This window comes from Tachyglossus aculeatus, chromosome 1 (assembly GCF_015852505.1).
Source record: "Tachyglossus aculeatus isolate mTacAcu1 chromosome 1, mTacAcu1.pri, whole genome shotgun sequence".
Lineage (NCBI taxonomy): Eukaryota > Metazoa > Chordata > Mammalia > Monotremata > Tachyglossidae > Tachyglossus > Tachyglossus aculeatus.
This window is the reverse complement of record NC_052066.1, coordinates 124,482,428-124,498,679: the sequence shown is the minus strand read 5'-3', so window position 1 is coordinate 124,498,679 and position 16,252 is coordinate 124,482,428. Positions and strand designations below refer to the sequence as shown.

General features: G+C 38.2%; 1 protein-coding gene across 1 annotated transcript in view; it reads left to right on the top strand.

The window, feature by feature from the left end:
* COL19A1 (collagen type XIX alpha 1 chain) overlaps positions 1–16,252 on the top strand; it is a 335,135-nt gene that overhangs the window by 127,881 nt on the left and 191,002 nt on the right. The window contains exons 11-13 of the mRNA XM_038744466.1: positions 776–829; positions 4,562–4,615; positions 11,359–11,394. Of these exons, the coding sequence (XP_038600394.1) occupies positions 776–829; positions 4,562–4,615; positions 11,359–11,394 (144 nt within the window). The remainder of the gene's footprint in view (positions 1–775; positions 830–4,561; positions 4,616–11,358; positions 11,395–16,252) is intronic.

The window sequence follows — 16,252 nt, the reverse complement described above, 5'->3', positions numbered from 1 at the left end:
TGTCTCTCCCCACTTCAGTCTACACTTCACTCTACTGCCCGGATTATCTTTCTACAGAAATCCTCCGGGTGTGTCACCCTCTCCTCAAAAATCTCCGGTGGTGCCTATCAACATTCATCTAAAGTAAAAACTCCTCACTATTGGCTTCAAAGCTCTCCATCACCTTTCCCCCTTCTTTCCTTCTACAGCCCAGCCCACACACTCTGCTCCTCTGTAGCTAACCTCCTCACTGTGTCTCATTCTCTCCTGTCTGCCATCAACCCCTGGCCCATGTCCTACCTCTGGTCTGGAATGCCCTTCCTCCTCACATCCACCAAACTAGCTCACTTCCCCCCTTCAAAGTCCTACTGTAAGTTCACTTCCTCCAGGAGGACTTCCCAAACTGAGCTCTCCCTTTCCTCTGCTCCTCCTCCCCTCCCCATCACCCCTACTCCCTCCATCTGCTCTACCCCCCTCCCCACCCCACAGCACTTGTGCACACATGTACATATTTATTATTCTATTTATTTTATTAATGATGGGTATATATCTGTAATTCTATTTATATTGATGCTACTGATGTCTGCCTACTTGTTTTGTTTTGTTGTCTGTCTCCCCCTTCAAGACTGTGAGCCCGTTGTTGAATAGGTATTGTCTCTATCTGTTGCTGAATTGTACTTTCCAAGTACTTAGTACAGTGCTCTGCACACAGCAAGCACTCAATAAATATGATTAAATGAATGAATGAATGAAATCTTATACTCTTAATTCAGTAGAAATCTCAATTTTTTTTCAGGGTGAACAAGGAGAAAAAGGAGATCCAGGCATTGATGGCAAAGATGGCAAAGATGTAAGCATATAACTGATTAAATGAATTCATATTTTTGTGTGATTGCACTTGTAAGAGGTAAATAGATATGGGCCAAAAGGCTTGCGTACCTGTAAATCATCTCTGTACCATGAAAATTATCCTGAAGCTTACATTTTCTGGATGATTCAAGCAAAAAATTCCCATATTTTTGGTGGGTAATATCTAAATAATCCCCTAAACCTTCACTACTGCTTTGATGATGAAGACACAGTTATCGTGGTCATTTTATTGAGCCTAAAGATAGATGTAATATATGCCAATGCCGATAAAATGTCAATATAATAGATTCATTAAGTCTTTGTCAGAAGGAAGGGTTAATACGAGCCACCTGCTACACTGTAATCTAAATTAAAGGGTTAAGAAGAAAGGGAATAGAATACCAAAGTGTATTTCTTATACTTGAGAGTGGAGACTTGTCATTTATTTTCCCCAACATTAAATGAAAGACTTTAGTGACCAAGTATTGAAATATAATGGTTGGATAACTTTGTTATATGGAAAGAAAAGGCTCTGAATTGTTTGAAATAAAAATATTTTTACAAGAGTACTTGCTCATATCCATCTGCCTTTGAGACCAGCAAGAAAATAGATACTATGACAAAACTAAGGCATGTGACCAAATATGTCGAAGAATTGCCTAACAGAAAATTTATCTTAGAATGGAACTGTCTCACAAAGCTGAAAAGATCAAAACTAAAAACGGACAGAGACCATTGTTACAGTTCACAAATTCATGAAGGCAGTGCACTAAGTGAACATGGACTTGTTCACTAAATCACAAGTACCAGGGTGGATAGGTTGAAGTTCAAATGTGGAATATGCAAAGCTAACAAAAGGGAGCCCTTTGCCCATGTGTAGGAGCATGTGGAATTTACTATCACAGAGCTGTGCACACTGAACATAGTCAAGGAAGCTTTGAATGCTTTCATAGACAAGAGATCCACAGAGGGGTATTAGAGAGAAAAGTCAGAAATACTGGAACATTACATGAAAAAGTTTAGTTTTAGTTTTTAGTTCTAGAAGGGTCTCTAGAACTTGCTAGAGTATGTGGCAATTAAACATTTTATAGAAAGAAAAATAAATGATGTATGGATATCAAGAAGAGAACCATGTTGGGTGGACCACTGGCCTGATCCAATTCAGCGTGATTTATGTTCTTGAGTTCTTTGGTTCCTATGATTCATCACTGAGTGTTTTTTTCTTACTCTCAGTCCAACCCTCTCAGCTTAGGCAGCAGACAGGCACTATATCTCTGGAGTTTGAAGAAATCATTTGTGGGTTTTCCTTGTATATTATATCTGTTGGCTTCTTTAACTTTACTAGAACCCTACTCCTACTATCCATTTCATGAACTACATTTGAGGAACTCTTTCCAAAAGGTACTGAGCCCGAGGCAGACAAACAAGCCAAATTAAATACAATCTATTAGCTTGGGTGGAAGACATTCTTTAAGTAGAATCATATAATACATATTGAGCTGAATATTCTCTTACTAGTCTCTGGAAGCCTGGCTGAGATGAACTGTATACTTGACACATAAAGATATGCTGACAATATAGAAAGTTCATCTTGTTTTTCTTTCCATAGCTCAGCACACATTTATGCATTAGTGCTTAGATGATCTCTTTTACTACACAGGCCTCCTTTAGATGATCTCTTTTACTACATGCAACTCACTTGAGATGATTAGGTATCATCTATCTTTCCATAGCTCAGCGCACATTTATGCATTAGTGCTTAGATGATCTCTTTTACTACACAGACCTCTTTTAGATGATCTCTTTTACTACATGCAACTCACTTGAGATGATTAGGTATCAGCTAAACACTTTGAAAGGTTTAATGCTCACATGTTATGAATGCACAAGATGTTGCAACTTTACATTCTGAAAAATTTTAATGAGCTTTGTTGTGAATACAGCATATGTAATACGTTTATATCAACAAAAGAATTCTAGAAATTGCCTTTGAAATATGTTTAAAAAATCACATGAGACTCAACAAGCAGCATGTATTTCATTTGACATAGAACAGCTTTAAAAAAAAGGCTGTGATATCTTGGCTATCACTAGTTTATTTAAAGATCCCAATCATCAGGTTGAGGCCTCAGAGGTTGAAGTGCTTTACATTTATCACTGTTAGTGTCTCTACTCATTACTACTTGGGAATGTAACATCTGACGTTTCTGAAATAATCATGTTAATCTGCTTATATGGTGTAATTCCTACTACTGAATACCAAAATATCGAAAACACACAGATCTGAGTATCAGCTGCTGGCAGCTGTTGCTACACTGCATTGGATGAAATGTCAATCAGTTGAAACTGGGTTAATAATAATAACAATAATGATGGCATTTATTAAGCGCTTACTATGTGCAAAGCACTGTTCTAAGTGCATGCCATGGAGTGAAACTACTGTACCAAATTGACCAATTCAAGAATGTCTGTGACAGCTTTGGGCAAATAATGATTTTTATAATTTCTCATCATAAGGTTTTTTAATAAATATAGTATGTCCAGGCATGTTAATTTCTAAAGGTAATGCATTTAGATTTTCCAGTGAAGCATATTATCATTTTATAACCATATTTAGAGTTATACTAAATTACTTCAGAATTCAATTGCATTTCTCTATGCAATGTGCAGTCAACTGCTATGCTTTTGAGAATTTTTAAATTATTGAATTTTATCAAGAAACTAGACACATATGGTGCTTTATACCACAGTTTACTGTGTTTCATGCAGAAGACTGTCCAGGCCTCAGATTTGAGCAATGGTGTTCATATTGATACAGACATTCAATTCAAGTCTGTAATATTGAGAGGTGAAAGAAACTTTAGAGGATATTAGGACAGTGCCTAAGAATTGTGTCCATTTCTTTGGTCTGTTAAAGGAGTAGAATTCATCCTGCATGTTTTGTCTGTGGAATTGTTTATGTATAAGTTTTGGGGGGCATTTAGATTTTTGCTTTCCTCCATTGTGTTTGATTTCTCAAAGTATAGTTAAGTTTTTACTTGCAACAAAAATATTTTAATTCTCTAAATGTATTTCTCCTCTTAAATCACAATTTTATACTAAGGGATTCCAGTGGTAGCTCCTGGAATCTGGGAAATTCATGAAAATATTAACAAGATATTTTTGAAATGTTTTATGCCAAGGATAGCTATGAATTATTGTATAGGTGAACTATCTACATTATCGTGTTGCAGCATTTATTCCAATTTTTTAAATGGAGAAAGAGTGAATCCTCATTATCTCTCCTCAAATTCGGATTTCAGGATTGAACATAAAGAGACTTCTGATTTAACTCATGAATTTTTGGCAACTGTAATAAAGGGCAAATCAAGTTAAATCAGGGGTATTTACCACATTCACAAATTTAATCCAAAGTGGCTACTTAAAAGCTTTTATAGTTCTAAACGATGGTCTTCCAGATGGTGAATTAATGTAATTTTAGCAGGAAGTGAAGTTGCACAAATATGCAGTATTTAGAACACTCACTGATTTAATGTTTCTGTATCCACCATAGCACAGATGTTGCTTATCATTTTAGTGCCAGTTGTCTCTATGTTTCCACTTATTGCAAACTGAGGACTGAAAATGGGAAGTTCAGCAAATCTGAATTTATTTCATTACAAAAGGAATGTTAATAATTGAGAAGATTGTGCTGTTACTTCATTGTTAATTCATTGTTCTTTTCTTTCTACAGGGCTTGAAAGGTGATTTGGGTCCTCATGGTCTGCTTGGCCAAAAGGGAGAGAAGGTAATTAACCTGCATTCCCATAAAAGTATTTTTGTAAAAAAATTGACAACTATATCTAAATAAAATGATCAGTCAGAGTATTTATTGAGCACCTACTGTGTTCAAAGTATGGAACTAAGTACTTGAGAGTACCTTTCCTCAAGGACCTTATAATCTAGCAAGGGAGACAGACTTTAAAATTAAAGGAGCTAGAAAGAGGTAATATAGAGCATAAAGATGCAACCATAAGTTTTGTGGTTTGTGGGAGGGGGTTGGGGAGGAAGGGGCAAAGGAGATGGGAGTACCTAGTAGGTTTCTTAAAAGTGCTGAAGTTCAGTAAAGAACTATAAGGGAAAATATTAGGAAGTAATTAAGGAAGGCCTTCTGGAGGAGATTTATCCATTCAGTCAGTTGTATTCATTGAGTGCTTACTGTGTGCAAAGCACTGCACTAATTGTTTGGGAGAGTACAATATAACAATACATAGACATATTCCCTGCCCACAATGAGCTTACAGTCTAGAGAGAGAAGTGATTTCAGAAGGGTATTGAAGATGGGGAGGGTTGTGGTCTGCCAATTCTGAAGGGGGAGGTAGTTCCAGGCAGAGGGGAGGATGTGAATAAGAGACAGGTAATGGGAGAGAGAAGAACAAGTGTCAGTCAGTAGTTTGGCTTGAGAGAAACTAAGCATGTGACCTGGGGTAATGTAGAAGGATAGTAGGAATAAGTAGGAGAAAGAGAATAGATGAAAGCCTTAAAGCCAATGGCGAGGAGTTTTTACTTGATACAGGGAGAAATGAATGACCACTGGAGGTTTCTGTAGAGCGGGGAGGTGAGTGCAGAATGACATTTTAGAAAAATGATCCTGGTAGCACAGTGAAGTGTGGACTGAAAAGGGGAAAGACTGGAAGGAGGAACATCAGCAAGGTGATAGTTAATTAATCAATCAATCAATCAGTGGTATTTATTGAGTTTTTATTGTGTGCAGAGCCTTGTACTAAGTACTTGGGAGAGGACAATGCAATAATAGAATTGGTAGATATGATGTCTGCTGTCAAGGAATTTACAAGCTATTAGGAAAAACCAGCATTAAAATAAATTACAGGTTGGGAAGCAGCAAGATATAATGATATGTCCCCAGCCTGTCTGTTTTTTCTTTGGCTGAAACCCCCATACTGGCCTTCCTCGCTGCTTTCCCTAGCCACTGGAGTCATCATCCCTGAACCCTCTGTAAACTGACTGCAAGTGCAGCTGTATGCTGCATACTTTCCCCTAGCCCTGAGCACAGTACAGTGTCAGCCCTCTCTGGCCACAGTTGGGTCCAACATGGTACCAAATCTCACAGTTTCTGCTTATAAGCCCAGCCCGAGCCATGGAATCAATCAATCAATCAATCAATCAATCGTATTTATTGAGTGCTTACTGTGTGCAGAGCACTGTACTAAGCGCTTGAGAAGTACAAGTTGGCAACATATAGAGACAGTCCCTACCCAACAGTGGGCTCACAGTCTAAAAGGGGGAGACAGAGAACAAAACCAAACATACTAACAAAATAAAATAAATAGAATAGATATGTACAAGTAAAATAAATAAATAAATAAATAGAGTAATAAATATGTACAAACATATATCCATATATACAGGTGCTGTGGGGAAGGGAAGGAGGTAAGATGGTGGGGATGGAGAGGAGGACGAGGGGGAGAGGGGGGTGGGGGAGAGACGGGGAGGAAGGAAGGGGCTCAGTCTGGGAAGTACAAGAGTACAAATATAACAATAAACAGACACATTCCCTGCCCACAAAGATTTATTACCAAATCAATAGAATTGACAGAGCAAGCAGCAATCAGTCCTTGAAAAGACCTGAAATGCATGCAGCTTATGGGACTTCTGGATCTTCCATCCAACAAACACATGTGGACAGAATAATTTTTTTACTATATGTCAAACACTGTTCTAAGCACTGGTATAGATACACGTTAATTAGAGTGGATGTGGTCCCTATCCTGCATGGGGCTCACAGTCCAAGTAGGCGGGAGAACTGAAGCACAGAGAAGTTAAGTGACTTGCTCAGGTTCACACAGTGGGCAAGTGGTGGATCCTGGATTATAACCCAGGTCCTCTGACTCCTATACCTGTGTTCTTCCATTAGGCCATACTGCTTCTCAGCAGTTTGGTCTTAACACTTAGACCAAAGTTTGAGCAGCCTGTGGACCTAATAAGATCTGTTTCATCTTTTGGGAATATTAAAAGTCCAGTTCCACTACTTTTTATTTATATTATTTGTTAAGCACTTACTATGTGACAGGCACCGTACTAAATACTGGGGTAAATGCAAGGTATTTAGGTTGGACACAGTCCCTGTCCCACATGGGGTTCACATCTAAGTAGGAGGGAGTAGGATTGAATCCCCATTTTACAGATGAGGAAACTGAGGCATGGAGATGTTAAGTGACTTGCCCAAGGTCACACAGCAGACAAGTAGCAGAGCTGCAATTAGAACCCAGGTCCTCTGGGCTCCTTCCACTAGACCACGCTGCTTCCTGCTACTTAAAATCCCATTCTTACCTCTCCCTCATATATGTTCAGGCCTGCCTCCTGGAAGCTAGAGTAACTTTTAATAACAGAAATTAAAATAGATTAGGGATTAGGAGAAATTATAGAGTGTGGAATATTAATTTAAATTTTACGAGGCTGGGGTGACTATTAAAGGATTTAGGGGGTACCCAGCCAAATACATAGCCAATGCAATTGGGAGAGTGGATAGGGGAAATAAAAGGCCTAGTCTGGGAAGGTCTCTTGGAGGAGATGTGATTTTAGGAGGGTTTTGAAGGTGGGGAGAATGGTAATCTGTCAAATATGAAGGAGGGAGTTCAGGGCCCAAGGGAGAATGTGGGCAAGAGGTCATTCATTCATTCATTCATTCATTCTATTATATTTATTGAGCACTTACTGTGTGCAGAGCACTGTACTAAGTGCTTGGGAGAGTACAGTATAACAGTAAACAGACACATTCTCTGCCCACAGCAGGCTTACAGTATAGAGCGGGAGACAGATTAATAAAAATAAATAAATTACAGATATATACATGTGCTGTGGGGCTGGGAGGGGGGATGAATAAAGGGAACAGGTAAGGGCAATGCAGAAGGGAGTGGGAGAAGAGGAAAGGAGGGCTTAGTCAAGGAAGGCCTCCTGGAGGAGGTGTGCCTTCAAAAGGCTTTGAACCAGGGGGAGAGTTTGTGTCGGATTTGTGGAGGGAGGGCATTCCAGGCTAGAGGAGGGATGTGGTCGAGGGGTCAGCAGCGAGATAGGTGAGATCGAGGTACAGTGAGAAGGTTAGCATTAAAGGAGCTAAGTGTGCCAGCAGGGTTGTAGGAGGAGAGTAGCAAGGTAAGGTAGGAGGGGGCAAGGTGACTGAATGCTTTAAAGCCAATGGTGAGAAGTTTTTGTTTGATACAGAGGTGGATGGGCAACCACTGGAGTTTCTTGAGGAGTGGGGAAACATGTCCTGACCGTTTTTGTAGAAAAATGAACCGGGCAGCAGAGTGAAGTATGGACTGAAGTGAGCAGAGACAGGAGGCTGGAAGGTCAGCAAGGAGGCTGATACAGTAATCTAGGCAGAAGAGGGTGAGTGCGGAAGAGGGTGAGTGATTGTATTAACACGGTAGCAGTTTGGATGGAGAGGAAAGGACAGACTTTAGCAATTTTATGAAAGTGGAACTGACAGGAATTAGTGATGGATTGAATATGTGGGTTGAATGAGAGAGAGGAGTCAAGAATAATGCCAAGATTACGGGATTGTGAGACAGGAAGGATGGTGGTGCCGTCTACAGTGATGGGAAAGTCACAGGGAGGACAGGGTTTGGGTAGGAAGTCTGATGGTATTGGCACCTGTCTACTTGTTTATTTTTGTTGTCTATCTCTCCCTTCTAGACTGTGAGCCTGTTGTTGGGTAGGGACTGTCTCTATATGTAGCCGATTTGTACTTCCTAAATGCTTAGTACAGTTCTCTGCACACAGTAAGTGCTCAATAAGTATGATTTAATAAATGATTAAATATGTAAATAATTGCTATGGGGCTGAGGTAAGTACCAATGCGCTTAATAATAATAATAATAATAATGATGGCATTTGTTCATTCATTCAATCGTATTTATTGAGCACGTACTGTGTTCAGAGCACTGTACTAAGTGCTTGGGAAGTACAAGTTGGCAACATTTGTTAAGCGCTTACTATGTGCAAAGCATTGTTCTAAGTGCTGGGGGAGATACAAGGTGATCAGGTTGTCCCACGTGGGGCTCACAGTCATAATCCCCATTTTACAGATGAGGTAACAGGCTCAGAGAAGTTAAATGACTTGCCCAAGGTCACACAGCAGACATGTGGTGGGGCCAGGATTCGAACCCATGACCTCTGACTCCAAAGTCCGTGCTCTTTCCGATGAGCCACACTGCTTCTAATTTGTACAACTCAATTGGTACAGACCCACATACGAAGGGAATGCAGAACAGGGGTGGTGTTAATAAGGTGGGGGAATAAGAGATTAGTCAGGGAAGACTTCTTGGAGGAAATATGATTTTTGTATGGCTTTGAAGATGGGGAGTGTGGTGGTCTGTAGGATATGAAAGGAAGGAGTACCAAGCCAGAGGGAGGATAATAATATTTGTGGTAGTTGTTAAGCACTTTACTATGTGACAGGCTCTATACTAAGTGCTAGGGTGGTTACAAGCAATCCGGGTTGGACACAGAGCTTGTCCCACATGGGGCTCACAGTCTCAGTCCTCATTTTACAGATGAGGTAAATAAGGTACAGAAAAGTCAAGTGACTTGCCCATGGTCACCAGCACACAAGTGGCAGAGCTGAGATTAGAACCCATGGCCCATTTTCTGTGTACTTTGTTCTCTGTGCCATGCTGAGGATATGAACAATAGACAAAGAGTAGGTTGATACTAGAGCAGCAAAGTGTACAGGCTGAATTGTAGTAGGAGATTAGCGACTTTAGATAGGAGGGTGAGCTGATTGAGAACTTTAATACCCCGATGATAAGGAGTATCTGTTTGATGTGGAGATGGATAGGCAACCACTGGAGCTTTTTGAGAGTGGGGAGACATGCATGGAACATTTGTTTTAGAAAAATGAGATGGGCAGAAGGGTGAAGTATGGACCGGAGTGGGAAGAGATTGGAGGCAGAAAATCAGCAAAGTGATTGATACAGAAGTTGAGGTGGGATATGATAAGTGCTTGGATGAGCATGATAGAAGTTTGAATGAAGAGAAACGGATGGATTTAAAAAATGTTATGGAAGTCAAGCTGGAATTTTTATTAAAAGAAACTACTGCCAGACACATTTGAAAATTAACCAGTGGCCATTCAAACTATTCAAGGAAGATGTGCATTTCTAGCAATTACAACTTCTTGGTCAAAAAATTCATGAAAGAAATGATGATATAATATCAGAATTTTTTAATAAGACTCCTAGACATTTGGTTGGTTTTAAAACTGCCTCATGGCAGTTTTGGGAAATGGGATACATGTCAGTGATGTTATGAAGATAAAATAGTTGTTCTTCATTCACCACATCCCTCCACAGTCTCCTCAAATCGTCCTGGTAGTACCTCAAAGAATTGCGAAGATGAAACACTATGTAAACTTTGTAAATGGCTTCAATAGTAGTAGAATGTAGTTGGAGCTGCATTCAAACATAACCTATATTTGTCACTAGTGTTACAAGAGAAAGAAAAGAAAGAGAAAAAGAGTCAATAAACTACCTAACATTGTTTGATTTGTTAGTTTTAGTTCCACAGAAAGAAACATTTTATTTTCTTATCTTTGATGGTTTACATTTCACACTGCATTAATGGTTTACATTTCACACTGTGAATTATAAGGAATTTAATTTAGAAATGAAAGTGGATATTGGACAGCGTAATCAATTACAAAATTTAGATGTTCATGTTTTGTGAAGTAGAGTTAACATTACTAAATTAAGGTTTAAATATCATTTTGTGGAGCATTTTTGCAAAATGTATTTAGTTCCAGAAAATTATGAGGTCCCTGCAAGAATAGGCCTACAACAAAAATAGACAAGCAAGGAGGCAGGGATAACTAAGAATGAAAATTAAATGAACCGTTGTCCAAGTGTTTAAACAATTCTTGCATATCAGATAGTTTTGCATGATTCAGTTTGTTTACCCAATCATTTGCTTTGCCTAACCAGGGGATGTGACAAGTGCAGCATCTGAAATTTGTAAAGTCAGATAAAAACCTTTTACACCCAAGTACCAAATGAAGCTCTATTGAGTACCATAGTTCTTCCAAGAGGCCATGGGCACTCTGCAGACAGCTGTGAGAACTGGAAAAGGGTGATCCACTTGTTATTTCTGCTGATCCTAATCCGAATTTTACACTACAAAAATTATCACTTGTTACTGTGGCATTTCCCAGCTGTCTGGTTGGCGACAAGCCAGGTTTTAAAAGATATTCATTCTAATTTTAGATGAATGGACAAACTCTAAAAGATTAGTTATTGTGCCAAAGGCCATTCTTTTGTGGCTGAGATCGGGTTTGTGGCAAGGTGGTTTTACAAGGAGAGAATGAGTGGATATTGCATAAAAAATAACACCTAGTAAGAGTACTTTTTAAAGATTAAAGCTTATTTTTCACCACAAAAGATACTAAACTTATTTTTTCACTGCCTATAAGGTCGGGAATAAAATGCATGAAGAAAATTTATTGATAAATTGTAATTTTTTTTTCTCTTGTTTTAGGGAGAGAGAGGTGCCCCAGGACTTCCAGTCTTAAATGTAAGTATTCTGAAAACTCCCCAGCTAATCTCCCAAATTTAACTTAACTGAATTTAAAATATTTAAAAGTGTAGTGTAGCTAATCAATAGCTTTCAGGTCACGTCATCAACAATCAAGTACAATGTCCCCTAAGGATAGAGTTATGTTTATGTTATGTTTATTTTATGGAAAAATTGAATATAGCCTTATTCTTTCTTTATCTAAATATCAAGACAAAACTAAAAAAATAGCTCAAAGATTTGATAGTTGCTTAGTATACTCCTGTAACAAATCATTTCTATTTCCTCTTATGGTTTGCTTTTAACATTTGTACAGGTAAGCACAGTTCAAAAACATAATATTTCAAAAATGAATTTGCTTATAATGCATCAACAATGTGAATGTGCTATAGTTGAATAGTTTATCATTTATTTAGCATTTAGCCATGAATATATTATGTCTAATTCGATACAGTTTACATTAAAAACTTTCCTTACGGCTCATTATGGTTTAACATGTAGTTACAGTTCTTGGCCCATGAAAGATTTTTCTTAATGCCAAATTAGTAAACCAAAAGATAATAATTCATGTGAGCCATGATTTTAAGGTCGTTTGTTGCCTTAGGTCTCCAAACAATTTTATTTTCGTAGTATGCATTCAGTCATTCATTCAATTTACAAAATTACAGTTTTTGAAATGAAATTTCTTTAAGATATAAGTATTACATGTAAAATAATCCAGTAAAATACAGAAAGAGTACTGCTGGCATAAATTCAGCATATTAAAAGTATCCTCTCTAAAAGGCCTACCAACCAGGAAATATTATCTTAAAATGATATTTTGTACTGTACCCCTTAGGGCATCATTGTTAATGATGTGCCAAGGTCTATGCTAACCTCTGGAGTAGATACAAAATAAACAGATGGGACACAGTCCTTGTCCTAGATGGGGCTCATTGTCTAAGTAGAGGAGGGACAATATGTATTTTTTGTGGTATGTTAAGCGCTTACTATGTGCCAGATACAGTATATGGACTACACCCAAACTGACAAACTTGTAATTACAACCAGATACAAGTTTGTCAGGTTCGATGCAGTCCATGTGCCACACAGTCCTATTTCCCATTTTACAGATGAGGTAACTGAAACACAGAGAAATTAAGTGACTGGCCCATAGTCCCACAGCAAGCAAGAGTCAGAGATAGGATTAGAATGTAAATTCCCTAGCTCCCACATATTGTGCTCCTTCAAACTCTCAGGTAAATTTGGGTTTAGTCCCAGTTCTAGGAACTCACAGTTGTCTGGAAGGTGTAGAAGGCTAAAGAGAGCTCCTGGGATTTCCTATCAATTGTGTTTGGGGACCTGTAGGCTGAGGCAGCTTTGATGACATCTAATTAGGTGGCTTCAGCCTAAGTGGCGCTCACAGTCTAAATGTTGGAGGGAGAACAAGTATTAAATTCCCATTATATAGATGAAGAAATTTAGGTACAAAGAAGTTAAGTGACTTTCCTAAAGTCACTTTAATACAAGGGTTTTCAGTGATCTAGAACTTAAACATTTTTAAATCATATCATTTTTGATTTATCATTGTCTATTATTTTGATAATGCTATTTTAGAAATTTTAGTATTTACTGTTCTAGTAAAATTCTCTGCCTTATTCCAGTTTGGAAAAAAATACATCTACCTCAATTTCTTTTCTGTAATGAGAGTATACTCTGCTCTGGATAGTTTTACAAAATCCTAAAGTCCTAAAGTCACTCAGCAAATTAGTGGTGGAGCTGGGATTAATCAGTCTATCAGTGGTATTTATTGAGCACTTACTGTGTGCAGAGTACTGTATTAAGCACTGGGGAGAGTACAATAGAGTTGGTAGAAATAATCCTGTCCTCTCAAGAAGTGTGTGTGTGTGTGTGTGTGGGTGTGGGTGTGTGTGTGGGTGTTGGGTTGGGGGGAAGTATTAACAACCTAAGAATTAATAAATAGGACAATAGGATATTCAGTTGGAAAACAGAACATTATCTATTATTGACTTCAACTATGTTAGTAAAGGACAGTTTGTCCAAGAACAGTGAGAGGAGAAGTAGGTTGAAAACGTTGAGAGAGAGAGAGAAAGATAGGAATACAGAGAGAAGAACCCCAAGAAGCTTGGAGGGATAGAAAGACAGAGATTCACACAAACACAGGGAAATAGAGAGACAGTTGATAGCTATCCTGAGATGACCGATATAGTCACAAATGAGATGGGTACCACCTCCCATTTGCACAAACACAAACCTTCCTAAGCAATTTCCTCATGATACAATGATGATAGCAGCAGTAGCTGGAAAAAGTTGGCCCTGCTACAGGTGGGGAATGGACACTTTAACACTCTTCCTTCTCTTGCTTTCCTGATGCATCCAACTGTTTGTACAAGCCACCTGAAACTTCTCACAGGGCTGCTGTATGCAGGTCAAGATCAATCAATAGTATTTATCAAGCGCTTATTATGTGCAAAGCACTGGACTAAGTGCTTAGAGAGTACATTACAACAGAATTAACAGATACGTTCCCTTCCAATAACAAGCTTACAGTCTAGAGGAGGAGACAGAGGTAGATATACTAGCCATAGATGATATTATTGAGAGGAACATAATTCTCATTACAGTTTCAAGGTCCATTTTATATAAGGGTTTACAGTGATCTAGAACTTAAACATTTTTAAATCAAATCATTTTTGATTTATCATTGTCTATAATTTTGATGATGCTATTTTAGAAATTTTAGTATTTACTGTTCTAGTAAAATTCTCTGCCCTATTCCAGTATGGAAAAATAATGCATCTGCCTCTATTTCTTTTCTGTATGAGAGTATACTCTGCTCTGGGTAGTTTTACAAAATGCAGTTCACCTCAAAACACTTTTCAAACTCAAGAAACTGATTTGCAAATGGTACATGGGCATCATTTCACTCATCACTGAACCACAGCCTTGTCCACAGTGAATTTTTATATTTAGAAAAGTCTTGAATAGAATTAAATATTACTTTATCCGGTTGAAACTGCAAGAATTTAGACAAGCCAAACGTATGCCAGTTTGGAAGTTAATAAAATCATTATGAATGACTTCCCAGCATCTTCAGAAAAGTGAAATTAAGAATGTCACAAGTAACCAGAGTTTTAAGTTATATTTTAACTGGGAAAGAAAGGAGTTTGGCATCCATATTCCAACCAGAAAGTCCCTCTCTCAAGGGCTTTTAAAGAGCTTTCTTGTCTTTTATTTCCTTCTACTGAAAAATCCTGCTCTGTCATTTCTTATTCTGTTGAAAAGATTTGACAACTTATTATTCATTCAGTCATATTTATTGAGCACTTACTGTGTGCAGAGCACTGTACTAAGTTCAGATGAATTACTAAGCTCAGATGAATCCTGGGGAATAGCATGCCCCATTTGATCAAAGGACAGGAAACAGAATACTACATTTTTAGTGACCTATTTAATGACATGAGAAATTATCTCCTCCCAGAAAAGATTATATGAAGTATTGGTGTAAATTAGGATGGACTGTATATCTCCATTATGAGCCCCTTGTCCGTTAGGGGTTGTATCTGAATTGGTTCAGGAAATCATCCCATTGCTTAAAACAATGTCTTGCACATTGTAAGTGCTTAATAAGAGTTAGATATCCTCCTGATGGAGATGTAGCTTCCTCCCAATCAATCAATCAGAAGGTTTGAATTGAGTGCTTACTGTGTGCAGAACATTGTAGTAAGTGCTTGGTAAAGTTACAATCTAATAGAACATTAAACATGATCAAGCCTAAAAGGTGCTTACATAGGGGAGATAGAAGAGAATACTCTGTACATAAGTACTATAGGTGAGGTGTGGGGTAAACATCAAAGTGCTTAATATGTACAGACCCAAGTGTATATGTGATGCAGAAGGGAGGGTGAATGGGGGAAACATGGGCTTAATCAGGGAAGGCCTATTGGAGGAGATATAACTACAGTAGGGTTTTTGAAAATGGAGAGAGAGGATCTGTCAGATATGAATTGAGAGGGAGGATGTGGGGAATGGGTCAGTAGAGAGATGGATAATATTGTAGTATAATGGCTGGTGTTCAAAGAGCAAACTGTGTGGGCTGGGTTATAGTAGGAGATTAGCAAAATAAGGTAGGAAGGGGAGACATATTTGATTGCATGAAACCGATGGTAAGGAGTTTGATGGGGAAATGGGGGAAAACTAGTGGAAGTTTTTGAAGAGTGGGGAGATGAAAAATGATCCAGGCAGAAGAGAAAAGTAAGGACTGGAGAAAGGAGAAACATAAGGCAGGGAGATCAGTGAGGAGTCTGATGTTGTAGACAAAGCTGAATAGGATAAATGGTAACAATTTGGAGAGGAAGGGGTGGGTTCTAGAGATGTCATAGAGATAGAATGAAAGGATTTAATGGCAGACTAAATACATGTTTTGGGTGAGAAAAATGAGTTGAGAATAATGCCACAGTTATGGATTTGTGAGATAGTGAGGATGGTCGTGTTGTCTACAGTGATAGGAAAAACTAGGGACAGATGGGGGTTTGGGTGAGAAGATGTGGAGTTCTGTTTTGGACATGTTAAGTCCCTACATTAGAATTTTTTTGGAAATAATTATCTATGAGATAAATAGGAACATCATAATGATCTTTAGGAGGCAATGTTACTTATAATTTACAGCCTTAAAAATCTGAATTGCTGTAATTTGCCTCTAGTGAAGATGTATTTCGATGTTCATTTAAATTGAACTCTTACCTGGACCGTATTTCCTGAATGACAGTTCAGGACAAGAAATAATTAACATGAAGCTGTCTTGCTTGCATTGATGTCTTAATTTCTAAGGCTTCTTTAATTTTGCTGTTATTTTCCT